This window comes from Cibotium barometz, chromosome 10 (assembly GCF_041138505.1).
Source record: "Cibotium barometz isolate CiBa-2024 chromosome 10, ASM4113850v1, whole genome shotgun sequence".
NCBI lineage: Eukaryota > Viridiplantae > Streptophyta > Polypodiopsida > Cyatheales > Cibotiaceae > Cibotium > Cibotium barometz.
Window position 1 is genome coordinate 7,394,479 of NC_141055.1, and position 16,177 is coordinate 7,410,655.

Consider the following 16,177-nt stretch of genomic DNA (forward strand, 5'->3'; position numbering starts at 1 on the left):
GTCAAATCTTGTGTTTCTTAGCTTAATCCTCTACTAGACTCATTGCTATTGATGGCTTTGAAAGAATTTGAGCTTATTTGAAGTCTAAGGCACCAGATCTGGACTCCCCGCATACTCTATTTTTTGCACACAAAACAGTGGATTAATTTGCTAATCAATGATTAATCAGTACTAATCACTGTATTTTGGTACAATTGAGGGTTCAAATTAACCATTAGGTATCTGGTACACATCCCTATATCTTCAGATTACAATTCGGAGTTGGTTTGATACTCCAACCATCCCGTACAAATTGGTTACCCTTGATTTAATGTAATTTCTGGTAAAATTGTGCTGATAAAATTGGGATAATCATCATTTTGCATTTAACCCTTGGTTAATGCCTATAAATCTCACTCAAATTCAAGATTATTCACAGCCAGAGTTGCATTTTGGAATGTCCATAAGAATGGATGCTATACGCATTATGTATTGGGCACATTACATCAGTGTAAATATGGGATCAAACACTGCCCTTGTCCAGGCAAGAGGTAAGACCTTCCGCATAAATTTGGGTTTGCATTGCATAATGACACAAGATAAACATCAAAAACCCAAAGGAACTGTCAGCAAAACATTGAAACATGTTGCTCACATGGAGCAAAAAGACCTGACGGACAAGCTCATGGCCCCAGCCATGAAAGAAGAAGAACATCTCCTTCCAAGAGGAAGATCCACACAAAGAAGATCTAAAGATATGGACATGAGAAGAGAAGCTGCCACAAGAAGAGAAGCTGCCCCAAGAAGACTGAAAGAAGAGACGGATGCGTGGAGAGATGCTGCCACGACAAGAAGACTGAAGACAAGAGGAAGATCCACACCAAGAAGATCTGAAGATATAGACACGAGAAGAGAAGCTGCCACAAGAAGAGAAGCTGCCCCAAGAAGACTGAAAGAAGAGACGGACGCGTGGAGAGATGCTGCCACGACAAGAAGACTGAAAGAAGAGACGGACGCGTGGAGAGATGCTGCCACACGACAAGAAGACTGAAGACAAGAGAAGATGTGAGGCTCCAAAGGAGCCATGTGAAAATCTCTGCGAGAGAGAGAGAGAGAGAGACCCCACAACCCAATGTAACCTGCCCCAACAAAGTAAAATCACCTCTGAGCCACCGATGATGTAGGCCACGTGGTAGATGTATGTGTGAGCACTTTAGTCAAGGTCGCGGGCACTTATAGTAGCCTTGGACACATAGAGAGAGAGAGTGTTAAGGACTATGGAGTTTAGGGACTTGAGGCACTGGTCGCGGACTGTCAAGTAAGAGAGAAACTTGATATAGGGTCCAGGTGTGCTAAGATAACTTGAGGGGAGGAGTAGACACTGGTCGCGGACTATCAAGTAAGGGGAGGCAAACTTGGTATAGGGTCTAGGTGTGCTAGGATTATTCACTTGAGGGGAGGTGTTGAAAATACAAGTGAATAGGGTGTGTGTGGGAACAAGCTCTTGGATAGAGGCTGTAAAAGAAGATGAGTAAATGTGAAAGAACTTGTGAAAAGGTGAGAAGAATCTACTGGGAGAGAATAAAGGGTAGCATGAGAGAATTTAGGAAGTGTGGAGATATTCTGGGAAGTGTGGAGTTATTCTGGGAGATATTCAAGAAAAAAGAGAAGAGGTGGACAGAATCAAGCAAGAGGTGGAGATATTCAGGAAAAAGAGAAGAGGTGGAGAGAATCAAGCAAGAGGTGCAGATATTCTGGGAGTGAATCATGGAGAAATCAGTGGGATTTGATGCTTGATGTAAACTCTATAAATTGAGGCATAGCCCTAATGAGAATTTGCTGGTTTTTGAGTATCCATGCCTACATTAATCTATTTGTTAATTACCCACTAATTACATCTTAATTATTTGCTAATCACTTTGTTAATGATGTTGATTCTAGTATTTGATCCACCATAGCTCATCACAATGCCCAAATTTCAACAGTCATGACACAAATTGTACACACCCTTAGCATCCAAAACCCAACTCCTCGACCCCCCCTCTTTCCTCTTTTTGGGCTGCATAGGCGTAAAAGAGAGAGAGAGAGAGAGAGAGAGCAACCACATAATTTGCATGGATGGGAAGAAAAGCAACATGATCTCCATGGTCCCTCAATGTTATGAAAACAATGGAAATAATTCATAGGCCAATCGCAAAGAGGGAATCAACTCATAAACAATTTAAGAAAAGGGAGTTGATTTGTGGGCCATTTAAGAAGAAGTCTGATACCTAGGAGTCTACCCACCTATTCTACAAGAAGCTTAATAGAGGGTACGAGTGCAAGCGCAGGTTTGGGAATTCAACCCAAAATGGGCAGAGGGTGGGTTTCGGGTCCATGGGAGAGAATTTTGAAGTGGGAGAGAGGAGAGTTTGGTTAGCACCTAGGGCATTAATTGCCATGTCCTCCTCTTTGAAAAGGAAGCAGAAATAATAGTTAAGGAGGTATTAGGTGTGCTCCAGCACTAATCCTCTAGTACCCCAACCCATGCCCTTAGTTGGAGGGAGAGGTCCATAAAACAAGCCAATCAAGGCTCTACCGAGAGAAGTTTTCGTGGCTAGTCTTGAACAAGATGCACCGGTAAAACAAAGAGCTTACCATGTCCATTGTGTTTAGGACCTCCTCCACTAGATTGACTGCATCCACCCTGCATATATTGGGGACGATCTCCCCTTTGGCCATTTGTGGGAGTTTATGTATCACCTCCTTTAGATGGTCGACCTTTGCCTCTCTTAAGTAATACGGCTTTGCCTTGTGGTCTCCCCTCAGTTTCATTCATTTGTGAGATGGGGCCTTGTTCTTAGTGCAATTCGAAGGCCTTGCTATGAGGTTTCTTGTCATAGCTCCTATGAGGGGCTCTTCGATCCTCTTGTTGTTACTATAGGATCGAGAAGGTGAGTGGGGTGAAGAGCGAGGGTTATTGTGGAAGCAAAGGAAAACTAGAGTTCTCAAAGGGGAGAGCAATTACTCCTACCTTGCGTGGTGTGGTGGTTGGCCATGCCCACTCAAGTACTAGGTGGAAAAGCTCAGATGTGGGGGCCATGTGCTCCTACATGCCTCCCACAAAGTGCAATAGGTTCATCCCTTGGAACAAGCCCTGCTCAAGAGGACTTGTCCACTCTAGTTGCACCAAGGGGGCAAGAGTTCTGTGGGATGTTCCCGTCCAGTAGACCATCGATCATGTCACTGTGGGAGTTTCCTTTGGTACTTGCTCAACCCTCATAGCCAAAACTTTTGGGATTGAGGAACTTTGTTTCTCTCAGTGTTTATTGAACTCCTAGTTGCCCATCTGCCTCAGGGGGTTGGCTGGCCGCCCGCCATCAGTCTCTTCTATGTGTTAACTGTTGGTGGGGTACCATTTGACATTCCCACTAGGCATTGGGGAAGGAGCTTCAGCTATGGCCCTTCTTCTGGTTATTTTACAACATGAGACTATCAGAAAAGACAGATGAGAGGACCACCAATAACCTCATAAGTATGGTCAAGGGAGCTGGCTAATCCCTTCGCATTTGTAATTGGGGCTTGAGTTATCTACCTTAGCGTATCTACCTCTAAGGTTTTGTTCTAAAGCTCCCTCCCCCTCCAATCACATGTGCACCTTGTGGCTACCTTGCTATGCTCCCCATCGCTCTTGATGTGCCTTCCGTTTGCTGCAGACGTGCCACCCTCCTATGAGCATGTCATGACACAAATTGTACACACCCTTAGCGTCCAATACCGAACTCGTCGACCCCCCCTCTTTCCTCTTTTTGGGCTGCATAGGTGTAAGAGAGAGAGAGAGAGAGAGAGAGAGAGAGAGAGAGAGAGAGAGAGAGTAGTCACATATATGCATGGATGGGAAGAAAAGCAGCATGATCTCCATGGTCCCTCAACATTATGAAAACAATGCAAACAATTCATAGGCCAATTGGGAAGAGGGAATCAACTCATAAACAATTTAAGAAAAGGGAGTCGATTTGCAGGCCATTTAAGAAGAAGGAATCGATTCGCATGCCATTAGCTACGCACGACCTCATTTATATAATATGCATCTCGAGTAGAGGAGAGAGAGAGAGCGAGAGAGACTATGGGTTATAATTCCCCTAGTGACTAGTCCATTGCCAGCTACAGTGAGTCTCAATCTCTTGCATATGACTCAACACTTAACAACCCTTTGAAGGCCAAAGGGGCGACATGAAATGACATCAGGATTCCGAAAGTATACACTTAAGATAGATCTTGTAGGAGTTCACCACTATCACTACACAAGATGAACTTACGTTGCCGTAAATCGAAGCACCCTTCGCAGCTTGGAACTAAGGACTAACCTTATACCTACTAGATTCATCTCATCTATTAGTAGCGAGTAGGTAAAGTAGTTATCTATTATGTAGTAGGTAAACCGATTGTCTATTATCTAGCATAGAAAAATTGCCAAGACTCACCTATCGTGAGGTTAAAAAGTAAAGGGCAACTTGCATGCACGGTCAAAAACGCGTGAGCAAAGTGTAGCAAGCAATCGCCATCCTAGCTCTACTTTTAAGCCTCTCGTTCCACGTTTATAAATCCTGTAGTTCAGTATAAGCTCTACTTTTAAGCCTCTCGTTCCACGTTTATAAACCCTGCCAGAAGATTATACTTCTACAGAATGACTCCATGACTTTACTCATCTTCTCCTCCTCCTCCTTCTTCATCATCAACCTCCTCTTCTTCTTCTTCTCGGTGTTACCTATTATGGCTGCCTGCACAATGCCACGTCCAACAACAACAGCCTCAGCAGCACATACCAGCACAACTTGGGGTCGGTTCTGCGCAACCTCACAAGCCTCTCTTCCTCCGGGACCAAGTACACCATTGCCTCCACGGGTTCCGGCATCGACAGAGTCTACGCCATGTTTCAGTGCCGCGGAGACCAATCATTGCACAGCTGTTTCGATTGCGTTTCCAATGCTACCAGCACATTGCAGACCCGTTGCCCTTCCTCTATCGGAGCTCGCATCCAGTTAGATGGTTGCTACCTCCGCTATGACAACCAGTCTTTCTTCACGCCTGATTTCAGTTATGTGATAGGATATTGCTATATTAGTACCAGCGATCCCGTCGCCTTAGCAGCCATTGAGTCGTTGATGGAAAATGTTACCAGGCTAGCTCCCGAAAACGGTGGCTATGCAGCCGAGAGCGCGGAGGGTGAGTATGCCCTGGCTCAATGCCTGGATTATCTTAACGAATCAGAGTGCTCTCAGTGCCTCTCACAGCATACATGGAGGACACTTTGTGGTCCTACTCTTGGCGAACAATTGCATTTAACCAGTTGCTACTATCGTCACGAGCCTTACAGCTTCTTCACGGCACCTTCCGCTGCGCCCACGCCAACTCCGGCACCACCTTCCGCTGATTCACCGATCACAGTACCGGCCTCAGCCACACACAAAACAGAAGGTGGTATTTCGTACTGTCAATTTGCAGATCAAAGAAACTTTAATGAATCCCCTAATATAATCCCGTCATCGTTATGGGGTAGCATCTGGATTCAACACTTGAATTAAACCCACAGGCTTTACCTCACCGATCATGACGAATGCTTTTACAACTTCTTAACATTGTCTTATATAATTAGTTTTAATCGAGAGCCGAGGTTTAATTAATCCACCTAAGCCCGAAGCTGGTTTCAACTAATTCCAGGGTGGAAAATCGCAATCGTCATCGTCGGCGTTGTTGCAGGGGGAGCTATCTTTGCCACAATTATAGCTCTAGTATATCTCATGCTTGTGCGGCGACACAAGGCAAAAACAAGAAAAGGTGCTTTTTTTCCCTTTTTTTTTTTCAACGATGGATACATATATAACAGCTGTGTGCTCATGCCCGTATATCGTTGGGCCAGATGCGCCTAATTGCAGTGCTCAACCATTAATCTTCCAACCAAAGGCCAACGTATTTTCATTGCATGAATTGGAGGTAGCAACTAGGAACTTCCATCCTGACAACAAACTTGGAGAGGGTGGATTCGGTCCTGTCTACAAGGTGGTATTATAACAGCTATAATCTATCCATAGCCATCCATAATTAGTCTCGCGCGGAAAATTAACGATAAAATTCCTTGCCAGCTCTAATTACAAGCAGCGTCAACTGATTCGACTGCTCCTCCTCTTCCTAATGATCCTACTTTGTTGTGCACATGACGCTTAACGCAGGGAACGTTACCAAATGGACAGCATGTTGCAGTTAAAAAGCTATCTTCACGAAGCCAGCAAGGGAGGCGTGAGTTCATGAATGAAGTCAGCCTCATAACCAGAGTACAACACAAAAACCTAATAAAGCTGTTGGGAAGTTGTGTCGAAGGTCCAGAGAGAATTCTAGTGTACGAATATCTACCCAACAAAAGCGTGGACGCACTGTTATTCGGTAATAAGCATATGCATTAAGACCCTAGTTATACACTGATTAAGAAAAAAGTAATTGATTAAGATGGTAATCAGGCTGAGATGATCAGGGGCAACTAGAGGGACACCCAATAGAGAGAGTGTCAAAAACATCTTAATGCACAATTATATATTTTTTCTTGATGTGGACTAGCTATTAATGTACTCCTAATTATCCACTGATTAGACATAGCAAAGCTTGTGATTTCTTATCGTGTGTTCAGGAGATTTGAGGGATGGTAGAACGCTAGACTGGCCTACTCGGTATGGCATAATTTTGGGTATGGCTCGAGGTTTAGCATACCTGCATGAAGAATCTCAGGTCCGCATTATCCACAGAGACATCAAACCGAGCAATATTCTCTTGGACGATCACCTCAACCCAATTATTGCAGATTTTGGCCTTGCTAGACTCGTCTCAGACGAGGAGTCACATATCAACACAAGAGTTGCTGGAACCCTGTAAGTCTTTAGAGGAAGTTAAGCAAAATTAATCTTAGAATAATATTACAAGGTCGCTAGGGAGGACAAGGATATATTCAGAGACAGTACTGTTTCTTCTGTAATAGCTACCGCTTTAGCCATGGGGATCGATGTTGTGTCAAGGTCTTATTAACTGCATATTTTCCATGTGTGGTGAACTAGAGGATACCTCGCCCCAGAGTATGTTATCCATGGAGAGCTCACTGAAAAAGTTGATGTCTTCAGCTTCGGCGTAGTCACCCTTGAGGTCTTAAGTGGAAGGCGAAATTCAAGTGAAAGGCTTCTTGAATTGGTAATGTGATCAGTGCATCTAACACATAGATAGAGCTATGCTAAATAAGCAGATAATATATTGACTCTTTATGTAAAGAGAGACATTCATAGCTTCTTATTACACCTCGTTGGTGTGGGAATCACTGTCAATATTGGGAAGGAGAATAACATGATGTGTTTAGTTTCAATACTAAAAGAGACTAACTTATGTGCACGCATCATCATATTGCAGATGGTTGTGAGGAGTTTTACTGAAGCAACCTAGTTTTGTGTACATGTTGGTGCAGATGTGGAGATTGTACCAGCAACAACGACAATTGGAGCTAGTAGACCCAAAGCTAGGATCAACTGCCGCCTTTACTGGAGAAGTCATACGTGTAGTTCGTGTTGCATTGTTGTGTACTCAAGAGATCGCAGAGCTAAGGCCAACCATGTCCACAGTAACCTTGATGCTTTCTGGGAAGTCTGATATATTGGAAATACCCACCAAGCCAGCATTTGTTGTATTAAGTGACCTCAGAGCACCTTTGGATTCGACTGATTCCTCCAGCAATCCAGTCAGCCATATTTCTCATAACGCACAGTCCATGAGTGTCGTGGAACCTAGGTAATCCTTCACATACACTCTGCGTCAAGTAATTAAGCTCAACATTGTCCTCAATTCTTGTGTGACAATTGTAAATTAATTAGTCTTTGATCGCCTCAATCTCCACTTCTCACATGGAAGGAAAGGAAACAGTACTACAGTCTTAGTGCTATAAGCCCATATGAATGAGAACAAGTCATTGATATGATATGATATGATTTTCAGCAGCATCAGGCCTATTTTTCATATGAAATACCAAATAAAGAATAAGCAAACACAAAGACTAAGCCATGAACTTCCAATATTGAATGTCCTTATGTGGAATTGTTGTACTTTGCGAGAAAGAGTTTATGGGTGGAGAGGAACACCCAAATTCAAGCACACAACAAGTGGACCTAAACCTATTGTATATTGATTTATAAGAAAAGGTTACAAGTGAATATTTTCCAAGTTCAAAATTATCATCAAGTAGATCTCCCTAATCTAAGTCTAAATGTTGCTATTAAGAACAAGTACAAACCCAACATTATTTTAAATCAACTTCTATCCGCTCCAAATGACGTGTAGATGAGTGCTTTTTATTGTGAGCTCCAAAATGCATGAGATCAGATCCCAAAAAATGAGATAATTAGCGAAGAATCCTAATGTTTTATAAGCTAGGGTAGGAGGGACAAAAGCCCATAAGCTCTACAACCAACATATAACCACACATGGGTACACATAGGGTTGTCCCCATAAAAGACTAGTGGTCAATCCACTCCTAGGTGCCCAACAAAAAATGTTTTATAAGTTAGGGTAGGAGGGAGAAGGTCCACAAGCTCAACCAAAATATAACAACACATGGGTTCACATAGGGTTGTCCATAAAAGAGTAGTTGGTCAATCCACTCTAGGTGCCTTAAAAATGTTATCCTGACACCTCAAAATCCCCTTAAAATTCACCGCAACATGTAGCCCACAACCATGGCATCACAAAGATTTTCTTGTAACCTTTCTTCATTTTGCCCATAGGATCATTATAATAAAGATAGAAAGTGTAAGACTAATACTTCAAAATAATGATTTTATTTTATCACACAATAAGTATAGCCTTCATGAAACAATTAATGCCAAAATATTCAAAAATGTGCTTACCAGTATGATGGGGTTTTTTAGAATATTCCTCGTGCTAGAATATGCTAGCCTCTTGATGAGATTGATTTCAAAATGTAAAAGGTAAATCTTGATTATTCTACCTACCTTATTTAAAGGATGCAAACATTTATTTTTATATATTTTTTATTTCAAAATGTAGAAGGTAAATCTTGATTATGCTCACTACAACAAAAAGAGGGGTTAGTAACGGTTATAGTGTGGCTTTTATAAAAGGATTTTGAGAAGTGTCAGGGTGTAAGCGTCGCTATTTTTTTGACGCTATAATCGACGCTATATCCCACGTTATAACCGTCGCTATATCCCACGCTATTTTTGCCACTCAGTAGCGCTGTCAAATAAATTTAGCATCGCTATTTTCGTCACCCAGTGGCGCTGTTAAAAACATCAGCGTCGCTACTTCCGCCAGTCACAATGGTGCTAATAAAAAAGTCAACGCCACTATTTTTGCCGCTCAACAACATTGATAAAAAAATGTGAACAGTGCTATTTCTGCCGCTCAGTGGCATTGTAAAGTATAGGTTTGCCAAGACTGCACTTTAAGTTTATAGCACTATGAGTGACAACAGGGTCAGAGAGATGAAGAGGCACGCAGGGCCATAGAGATGGTTAGGACCGAGCACCTACCTCTCGTGCACAGGTGGGATAGACGAGCGGTAGTGGTAGTATCGCCACTCGAGTCAATTAGGAGCCTCAAGGGAAGTAGCTATAAGGTTCCGAGATAAGGAGGTGTTAGTACTGTCCTCAAGCTCTGGATCATATAATAGTGATTGAACCCAGAGTAGCTAGGTTAGCACTTATTATTTTTTATCAAGATGTATCTTCTAAGTGACTAAACCCAAAGTATCTAGGTTAGCACTTATACCTTGTCCTTTGTTGTTCATGATATATTCAAATGTATCTTGGTTCCTTACGCTTTGTACTTTGATCGTGATATGTTGAAATGGTTCTTTGTACTTATGTGCATGCTTTGGTTTAATAAATTTATGCATTTGTAGTTTATTTCTAAAAGTTTTCAATTAAGCCCTTCTCTTTCCTCCTCTCACCACCCAAACATCATCTGATAGCCATGAAACTTTGTAGGAATGGTTGATGAGCATAGCTCTACATGTCTACAAAGTTTGGTTGCCATCGGATGACATTTGGTTGGTCAAGTGGGGCCTAGTGTCTAAAACTCAAGTCTCGTAGTGCTCAAGAGGGTAGGAAAAAACTCTTCCACATTCCATCATACCCAATGTTGTCCGATAGTAATGAAACTTTGCACGCATGGGAGGTGGACTTAGCTCCACATGTCTGGAAGAAGATCTTGGCTGGTGACATCTTGCTTCTTTATTATTCGCCGGAGGACAATGTGACGGACCTCTTCACGAAGTCTCTACCTCAAGCTATGCTCCGGCGGCACTCCAGCTCAGAGGGATTGGTTCCACATCCAGGAGCTAAGAGGGGGTGTTAACAGTCATCTTCTGTTTGTATATTTACACCAGGGCCTCTGTTGTGGGTGTGTCCGCCCGATTTAGGTGTTTTCTCATTTTTCCCCACTCTTCATATTTTTCCCTTTTTTTTCGAGTGTGGGAGGCTGTCCTATGCTTGTTGGCTGGTTCAGACACTAGCCGAATGACCCTGCTACTCCTCGACCTTCCCTGTATGCTAACCGACTGGCCGACTGGAGTTGCAGTAGGTCGTGTGGACATTTATGTGGCTGTCGGTTGTCTTTTGAGCAGGTCGACTAGTTGATAGAGCCATATAAAATGGCCCCTTGCCCCCCACACTTCTATATTCAATTCTTGAGATTTTCTCTTATGTATATAGCAGAGTTATACACTTCTCTCTCTCTCTCTCTCTCTCTCTCTCTCTCTCTCTATTTCTATGTTTTTCTGTAGTGCACTTGCTCTCGTGTTTTCACATCTTGTCTTCATCTCCACTGCATATTCTGACAGAATCATCAACACTTGTATAAGCATCATCTTTAAGATGCCTAATTCACCATGACCAATAATGGATATGTCTTCACCATAAGTGTGATCTTCGTCCTCATGTGCATGGCATATGTCAAATACATCCTCATAGGCATGTTCATCATCACGTGAATCATCATCCCTTGTGTCAAACACAATTGCATGCATATCCAAAATATCCTCAATAATCAAGTCTTTATGATCTCGTGGCATCATATCATAAGCTGAAAATGTATCCATCAAAGCACTTATGGAAGTAATCCAAGCATTTCCATTTTCAACTTGTGTATTCCCATTGGCCACGAATACATTGGTGGTGTCTTGTCGAGAAAGAATCGAATCGATATCTCCTCATGTACTTATTGTCCAGAAATTACAGCAAGCGTCTCATCGACTTCAACACCCACAATGTGTGCAGAAAGACCTGCATAGTCATACTCTATGCAATGACCAAAAGATTGAGTGAGCGTGTAACCTCTTTTATCAATCTTGATATCCAAATCTTTCAACATGAGATGAAGCATTCCTTCCCCATTCAAACACAAAATGTAGCCAAGAATGGGTACCACCAATTGAATCATTTATATCTTGCTTACCTCAACAAACTTGCCCTTGTGATTAACCCTTTGGGCATGCATGTAGATAAGTCCCATCAACACCATGATCTCATCTAGACCAATGTCCTTAATAATTTGCAAAATATTTTGAGATACTTGCATGAAAACTTTGTCCAACCTTTGCACAAAACCCTCTATACTTTCCTTCTCTTTGATGTTGGGAATGAAGAAGGAAAGGTACCAATATTTCTCCATATAGCTAGATAGAGAGTCCTTATATGAGAATACCATGCATCGATCTCTAAAGAAATTTTTCTCTTGGGTGGTCGCAAAGTATTGCACAACATCATATTCCGAATTCTACCAATCCCAATCATAGTCATGCATTTCTTTCAACCACTAAGATCTAGCTCTTCCTTTCAAATAAGAAGTCACTTTCTTCACTTTGGCAAGCTCGTCACAAGGAAAGGCATGAAAATAAGCATCCCAATTACGAATCCAATCCTTGAGTCCCATGAAAATGACTCCTTCGCCCCATAAAATGATGCAAACAATTTTTGTGCAAATGACTTTCCTCTTTTGAACCATAAACTACTCACTCGAGTAGATACCATATAATCAAGAAAAGCTTGCACTTTCATTGATTCCAACAACCTTGTATGCAAGAATACATGCATCATGGCAAATCTAAGCCTTGCTTTTACATCATAATGTTCTATAATCCTTATGTCTTCAAAAGCATATTGTCCTTTGTCTTGACTCTCAAATGATAAAGACCTTTGATAAACATTTCTATCCATTGTCTTTGAAAATGAAGAAGCTCCAGTTGGCCTTGCTTGAGAGAAGTCTTGTCCATGTACACCAAATATGCTTGAAGAAGGTTGCTTGGAAAAAACATTTCTTCTTACTTGCATGTCCCTAAAATACTCTTCATCACTATCCTCTACACTACAAGAGCTTGAGGGCATACCGACGCTAAAATACCGACACAAATGTCGAACGTCGGTATGCCTGTCGTAATGTTGGAGGAGACAAGTCGGGCGGGGTATTTTCAAATTTTCGTTTACCGAAGCACATACCGACGGTTATTCCGAAGCATATACCGACGCATATTTCGAAGCATATACCGACGCATATTCCGGAGCATATACCGACGCTCGTAAGTTTTTTACAACCGAGAGCGTATTTTTTGATTTTTTCGCAGCGTTGCAGAGAAGATATGCAACGTCTCTTTCTCTCCCTCTCCTCTTTTTTCCTCTCTCCTCTTTTCTCCTTCTTTCTTCTTTTCTCCTCTTCTCCTTCTCCTTATATGTTCTTGCTTTTACTTTTTAATTTAGGAATTAGGACGTTTAGGGTTTTGTGTTTTTTTGGCTCTCTATGCATGTTGAGAGCTCTCTATGTATGCATAGATCTCCTAATGCATGCATAGAGATTTTAGGGTTTTGTATTAGTTCTTATTCTTGTGTTTAATTTACTAATTATTTTGTTTAATATTTTGTTTTGCAGCTCTTTCACCAATCTTTCACCAATCCTCTCCTTCAGCTTCGCAAAAAAGAGGTAGATCCTCTTTCGATTTTTCTTGTTTATGCTTTTTTCTATGTATTATTGCATCCCTGTTTTATGGTTTAGGGTTAGTTTAGGGTTCTTGTAAGCTTATACATAGGATTAAATCAATATCTATGCATAAAACCTATCATAAGCTTGCAATCTCTATGCATAGCCTTCTTGCAAGCTTTATGCATAAGCTCTATTCATAGAGCTTGCGAGCTTGTGAAATCTCTATGCATAAGCTCTATGCATAGGCTTTATGCATAGAGTTTGCAAGCTTATAAAATCTCTATGCATAGGTTTCTTGAAAGCTTGCATGGACATTGTACATAGAGCTTGCATAGCCTTCTTGTTGAAAGCTCTATGCATAGCCTTCTTGTAAAAGCTCTATGTATAGGCTTTATACATAGAGGTTGTAAGATTATGAAAGCTCTATACATAGGGCTTGTAAGCTTATGCAAGCTCTATACATAGAGTTTATGCATAGAGCTATATGAATCTAGCTGAATGCATGAATTAAGATCTATGCATAAAGCTTAATACATAATATTTTATGTATAAATCTTATGGATGAGCTTTATGCATAAGGCTTCACATGCGTTATGTTTTTTTGCATAAAACTTTTTTTGATGTAGAGTGCCTTGCATGGATGGAAAGCATAAGCTTTTTGAATGTTTATACTCTCTTATACATATAACATATATTTCTTATGCTCTGTTTTTCTATGCATAAGGTATTCTCTTTATTCATAGAGTTTATATATGTTATCAAGGTAAGATCTCTTATCCATGTAAAACAAGATCATGTTTATTACACCATTGGGTGATGGGATTAAGGGTTAGCATAGTGCATAAGGCTTATAGCATAGAGCTTATGCATAAGTCTTGCATAGAGCTTATGCATAAGACTTATGCATAGAGCTTATGCATATGGCTTATGCATAGAGTGTATGCATAAGACTTATGCATAGAGCTTATGCATATGGCTTATGCATAGAGCTTATGCATAAGACTTATGCAGTTGGCTTATGCATAGAGCTTATGCATAAGTCTTGCAGCCTTATTATGCAAGCTTATACTTAAGGCTTACAAGCCTTACTATGCATACGATTGCATAAACCTTATTCATAAAGCTTGCATAAGACTTACGTATAGAGCTCAATGTGTAGGCTCTATTTACAGAATCTATGCATTTAGATTTTTGCATAAGGCCTTTATAAATAGCTATTTATGAATAGAGATAGCTTCCCTCTCCATCCTTGTTCAAATTCATCTTAATTTTGTATGGAGACAAGATAAGCTAATGTATAAGTTATTTTTAAAATCTCCCTCAACGGCTGGGGAAAAGAAGCCCGTTTGACGCTTTTTTAAATATTTTTAAAGTCTCCCTCAACGGCTGGGGAAAAGAAGCCCGTTTGACGCTTTAAATGTTATTTTTTAAAATCTCTCTCACGGCTGGGGAAAAGAAGCCCTGTTTTATGGTTTACATAGTGCTTTGTGTAATGCATAATGATTTGTGTTTAATGAGCTGCTGCATATACATGTTATCCTGCTAGATGGAGCCTCTCAATCTTGAAGAGAGAATAGTGTGTCCATGCATGCGATGTAAGTACCAAATCTTTCGAAAACGAAGGATTTGCAACCAGCATGTTCATGACGCTGTCATATTTCCAATGGAGCGCTTGCAAAATTTACGGTTTCAATCGTACAACCAAGCAAATGTGCAGCCGCATCTTGATAACATTGCGCCTGTGAATTCTCGTCCCCAACAAAGGATGAGGATATCGCAGGAGGGAGTGACAGATGGAGCTCAATTAACAGCACCCGAGGAAATGGAAGAAGGTCCGAAAATGGAAGAAGGTCCAATGGAAGAAATGTTGGGAACGGAATTGAAGTGAAGGACATGTCAAAGCAGTAGAGTGGCCAAAGACTTACAACTGTGCAAGGTATTCTCATGTGGACAATGCATGATTGGCTTGGCTATGGAGAATGCTCAGGTTTGTCTATATCGGGTTACAATGCATGTCCTGTATGTGGTCCTCGACTTGATTCAAGATACTCAAAAGCATTACGAAAGAATGTCTACCAAGGACATGTTAGGTATCTTCCAGAAAATCATGAATTGCGGGATGGTAATCTAGGAAGACCTCCTTCAAGTGCATTGAAGGCAAGCGATTGGAAGATCTAATGGGAGGAATGTGGCAACTTGGCATGTCTTGGGATGAAGAGGCTCTCTATCTTTCACCAACTCCCCTATTGGGGTGATCTCCTTATAAACCATTTGCTTGACCCGATGCATATTTTCAAGAATGTAGCTGACATTCTGTGGAAGACCATGACAGGAAAAAAGGAGACTAAAGGCCAAAGGGATGACTTGGAAGAGATTGGTTGCATGCAAGAGTTGTGGGCTCACACTAGACCCAATGGAAAGGTGCTACTTCCAAGAGCCCCATGGGTTTTTAGCAAGATGGAGGAACAACAAGTCAAGAGGACAATTTCAGAGTTTCGGACTCCTACAGGTTGTATGCATTGCTTGAAAAGTGCATTTACAAAGGATGATGATCTTAGTGGCCTCAAGAGTCATGATTGGCACAAGTTTCTACAATTTGTGCTACCCATAGCAATAAAAGATTGCCTCACTGAAGACATTAGAGCTACTATCTATAAGATTGGCACATTGGTGCGCTGGATTTCTTCAAAAGAGATAAAGAGAGACACTTTGGAGACAGCGCGTTTAAACTCCATAGAGGCAGTCTGCATGGTAGAGAAGTTTTTCCCTACAAGTTTATTAACAATCCAGATGCATCTGCTAGTTCATGTTGTAGATGAGGTTGCAGTTGTTGGAACAGTCCATTCAAGATGGATGTTCTTTTTGGAGAGGTTTATGAAGACATTAAAGGGATTTGTTCGCCAAATGGCTCGCCCAGAGGGTAGTATGTCAGAAGGGTGGCTGATACAAGAGTCCCTTGTTTACATCACTGAATATTTAAGTTCCTCAGATCCAGTACCTCGACTATGGTCTCAAGAGTCTAACAGGCAAGTCATTGGTGAGGAACCTCAAGGCCAAGGCATTAAGAGAAAGATAGATAACAATTTGAGGGAAAAAATCAACAAATTTTGCATCTTGAACTCTCATGTAATGGAGAAGTGGATTGAGACATATGAAGCTCTCAAGCGACAGCGAGTACAAGATCGTTTAAGTTTCAGAA

General features: G+C 41.3%; 1 protein-coding gene across 1 annotated transcript; it reads left to right on the forward strand.

Annotated features, from left to right (window-relative positions):
* Positions 1 to 4,592: 4,592 nt before the first annotated feature.
* LOC147634498 (cysteine-rich receptor-like protein kinase 2) lies at positions 4,593 to 7,876 on the forward strand. The gene is made up of 7 exons (XM_086803573.1): positions 4,593 to 5,436; positions 5,680 to 5,796; positions 5,879 to 6,018; positions 6,189 to 6,399; positions 6,641 to 6,878; positions 7,062 to 7,191; positions 7,460 to 7,876. Exons 1-7 carry the CDS (start codon positions 4,890 to 4,892, stop codon positions 7,781 to 7,783), a joined length of 1,707 nt encoding a protein of 568 aa, XP_086659699.1. The 5' UTR covers positions 4,593 to 4,889; the 3' UTR covers positions 7,784 to 7,876.
* Positions 7,877 to 16,177: the final 8,301 nt, after the last annotated feature.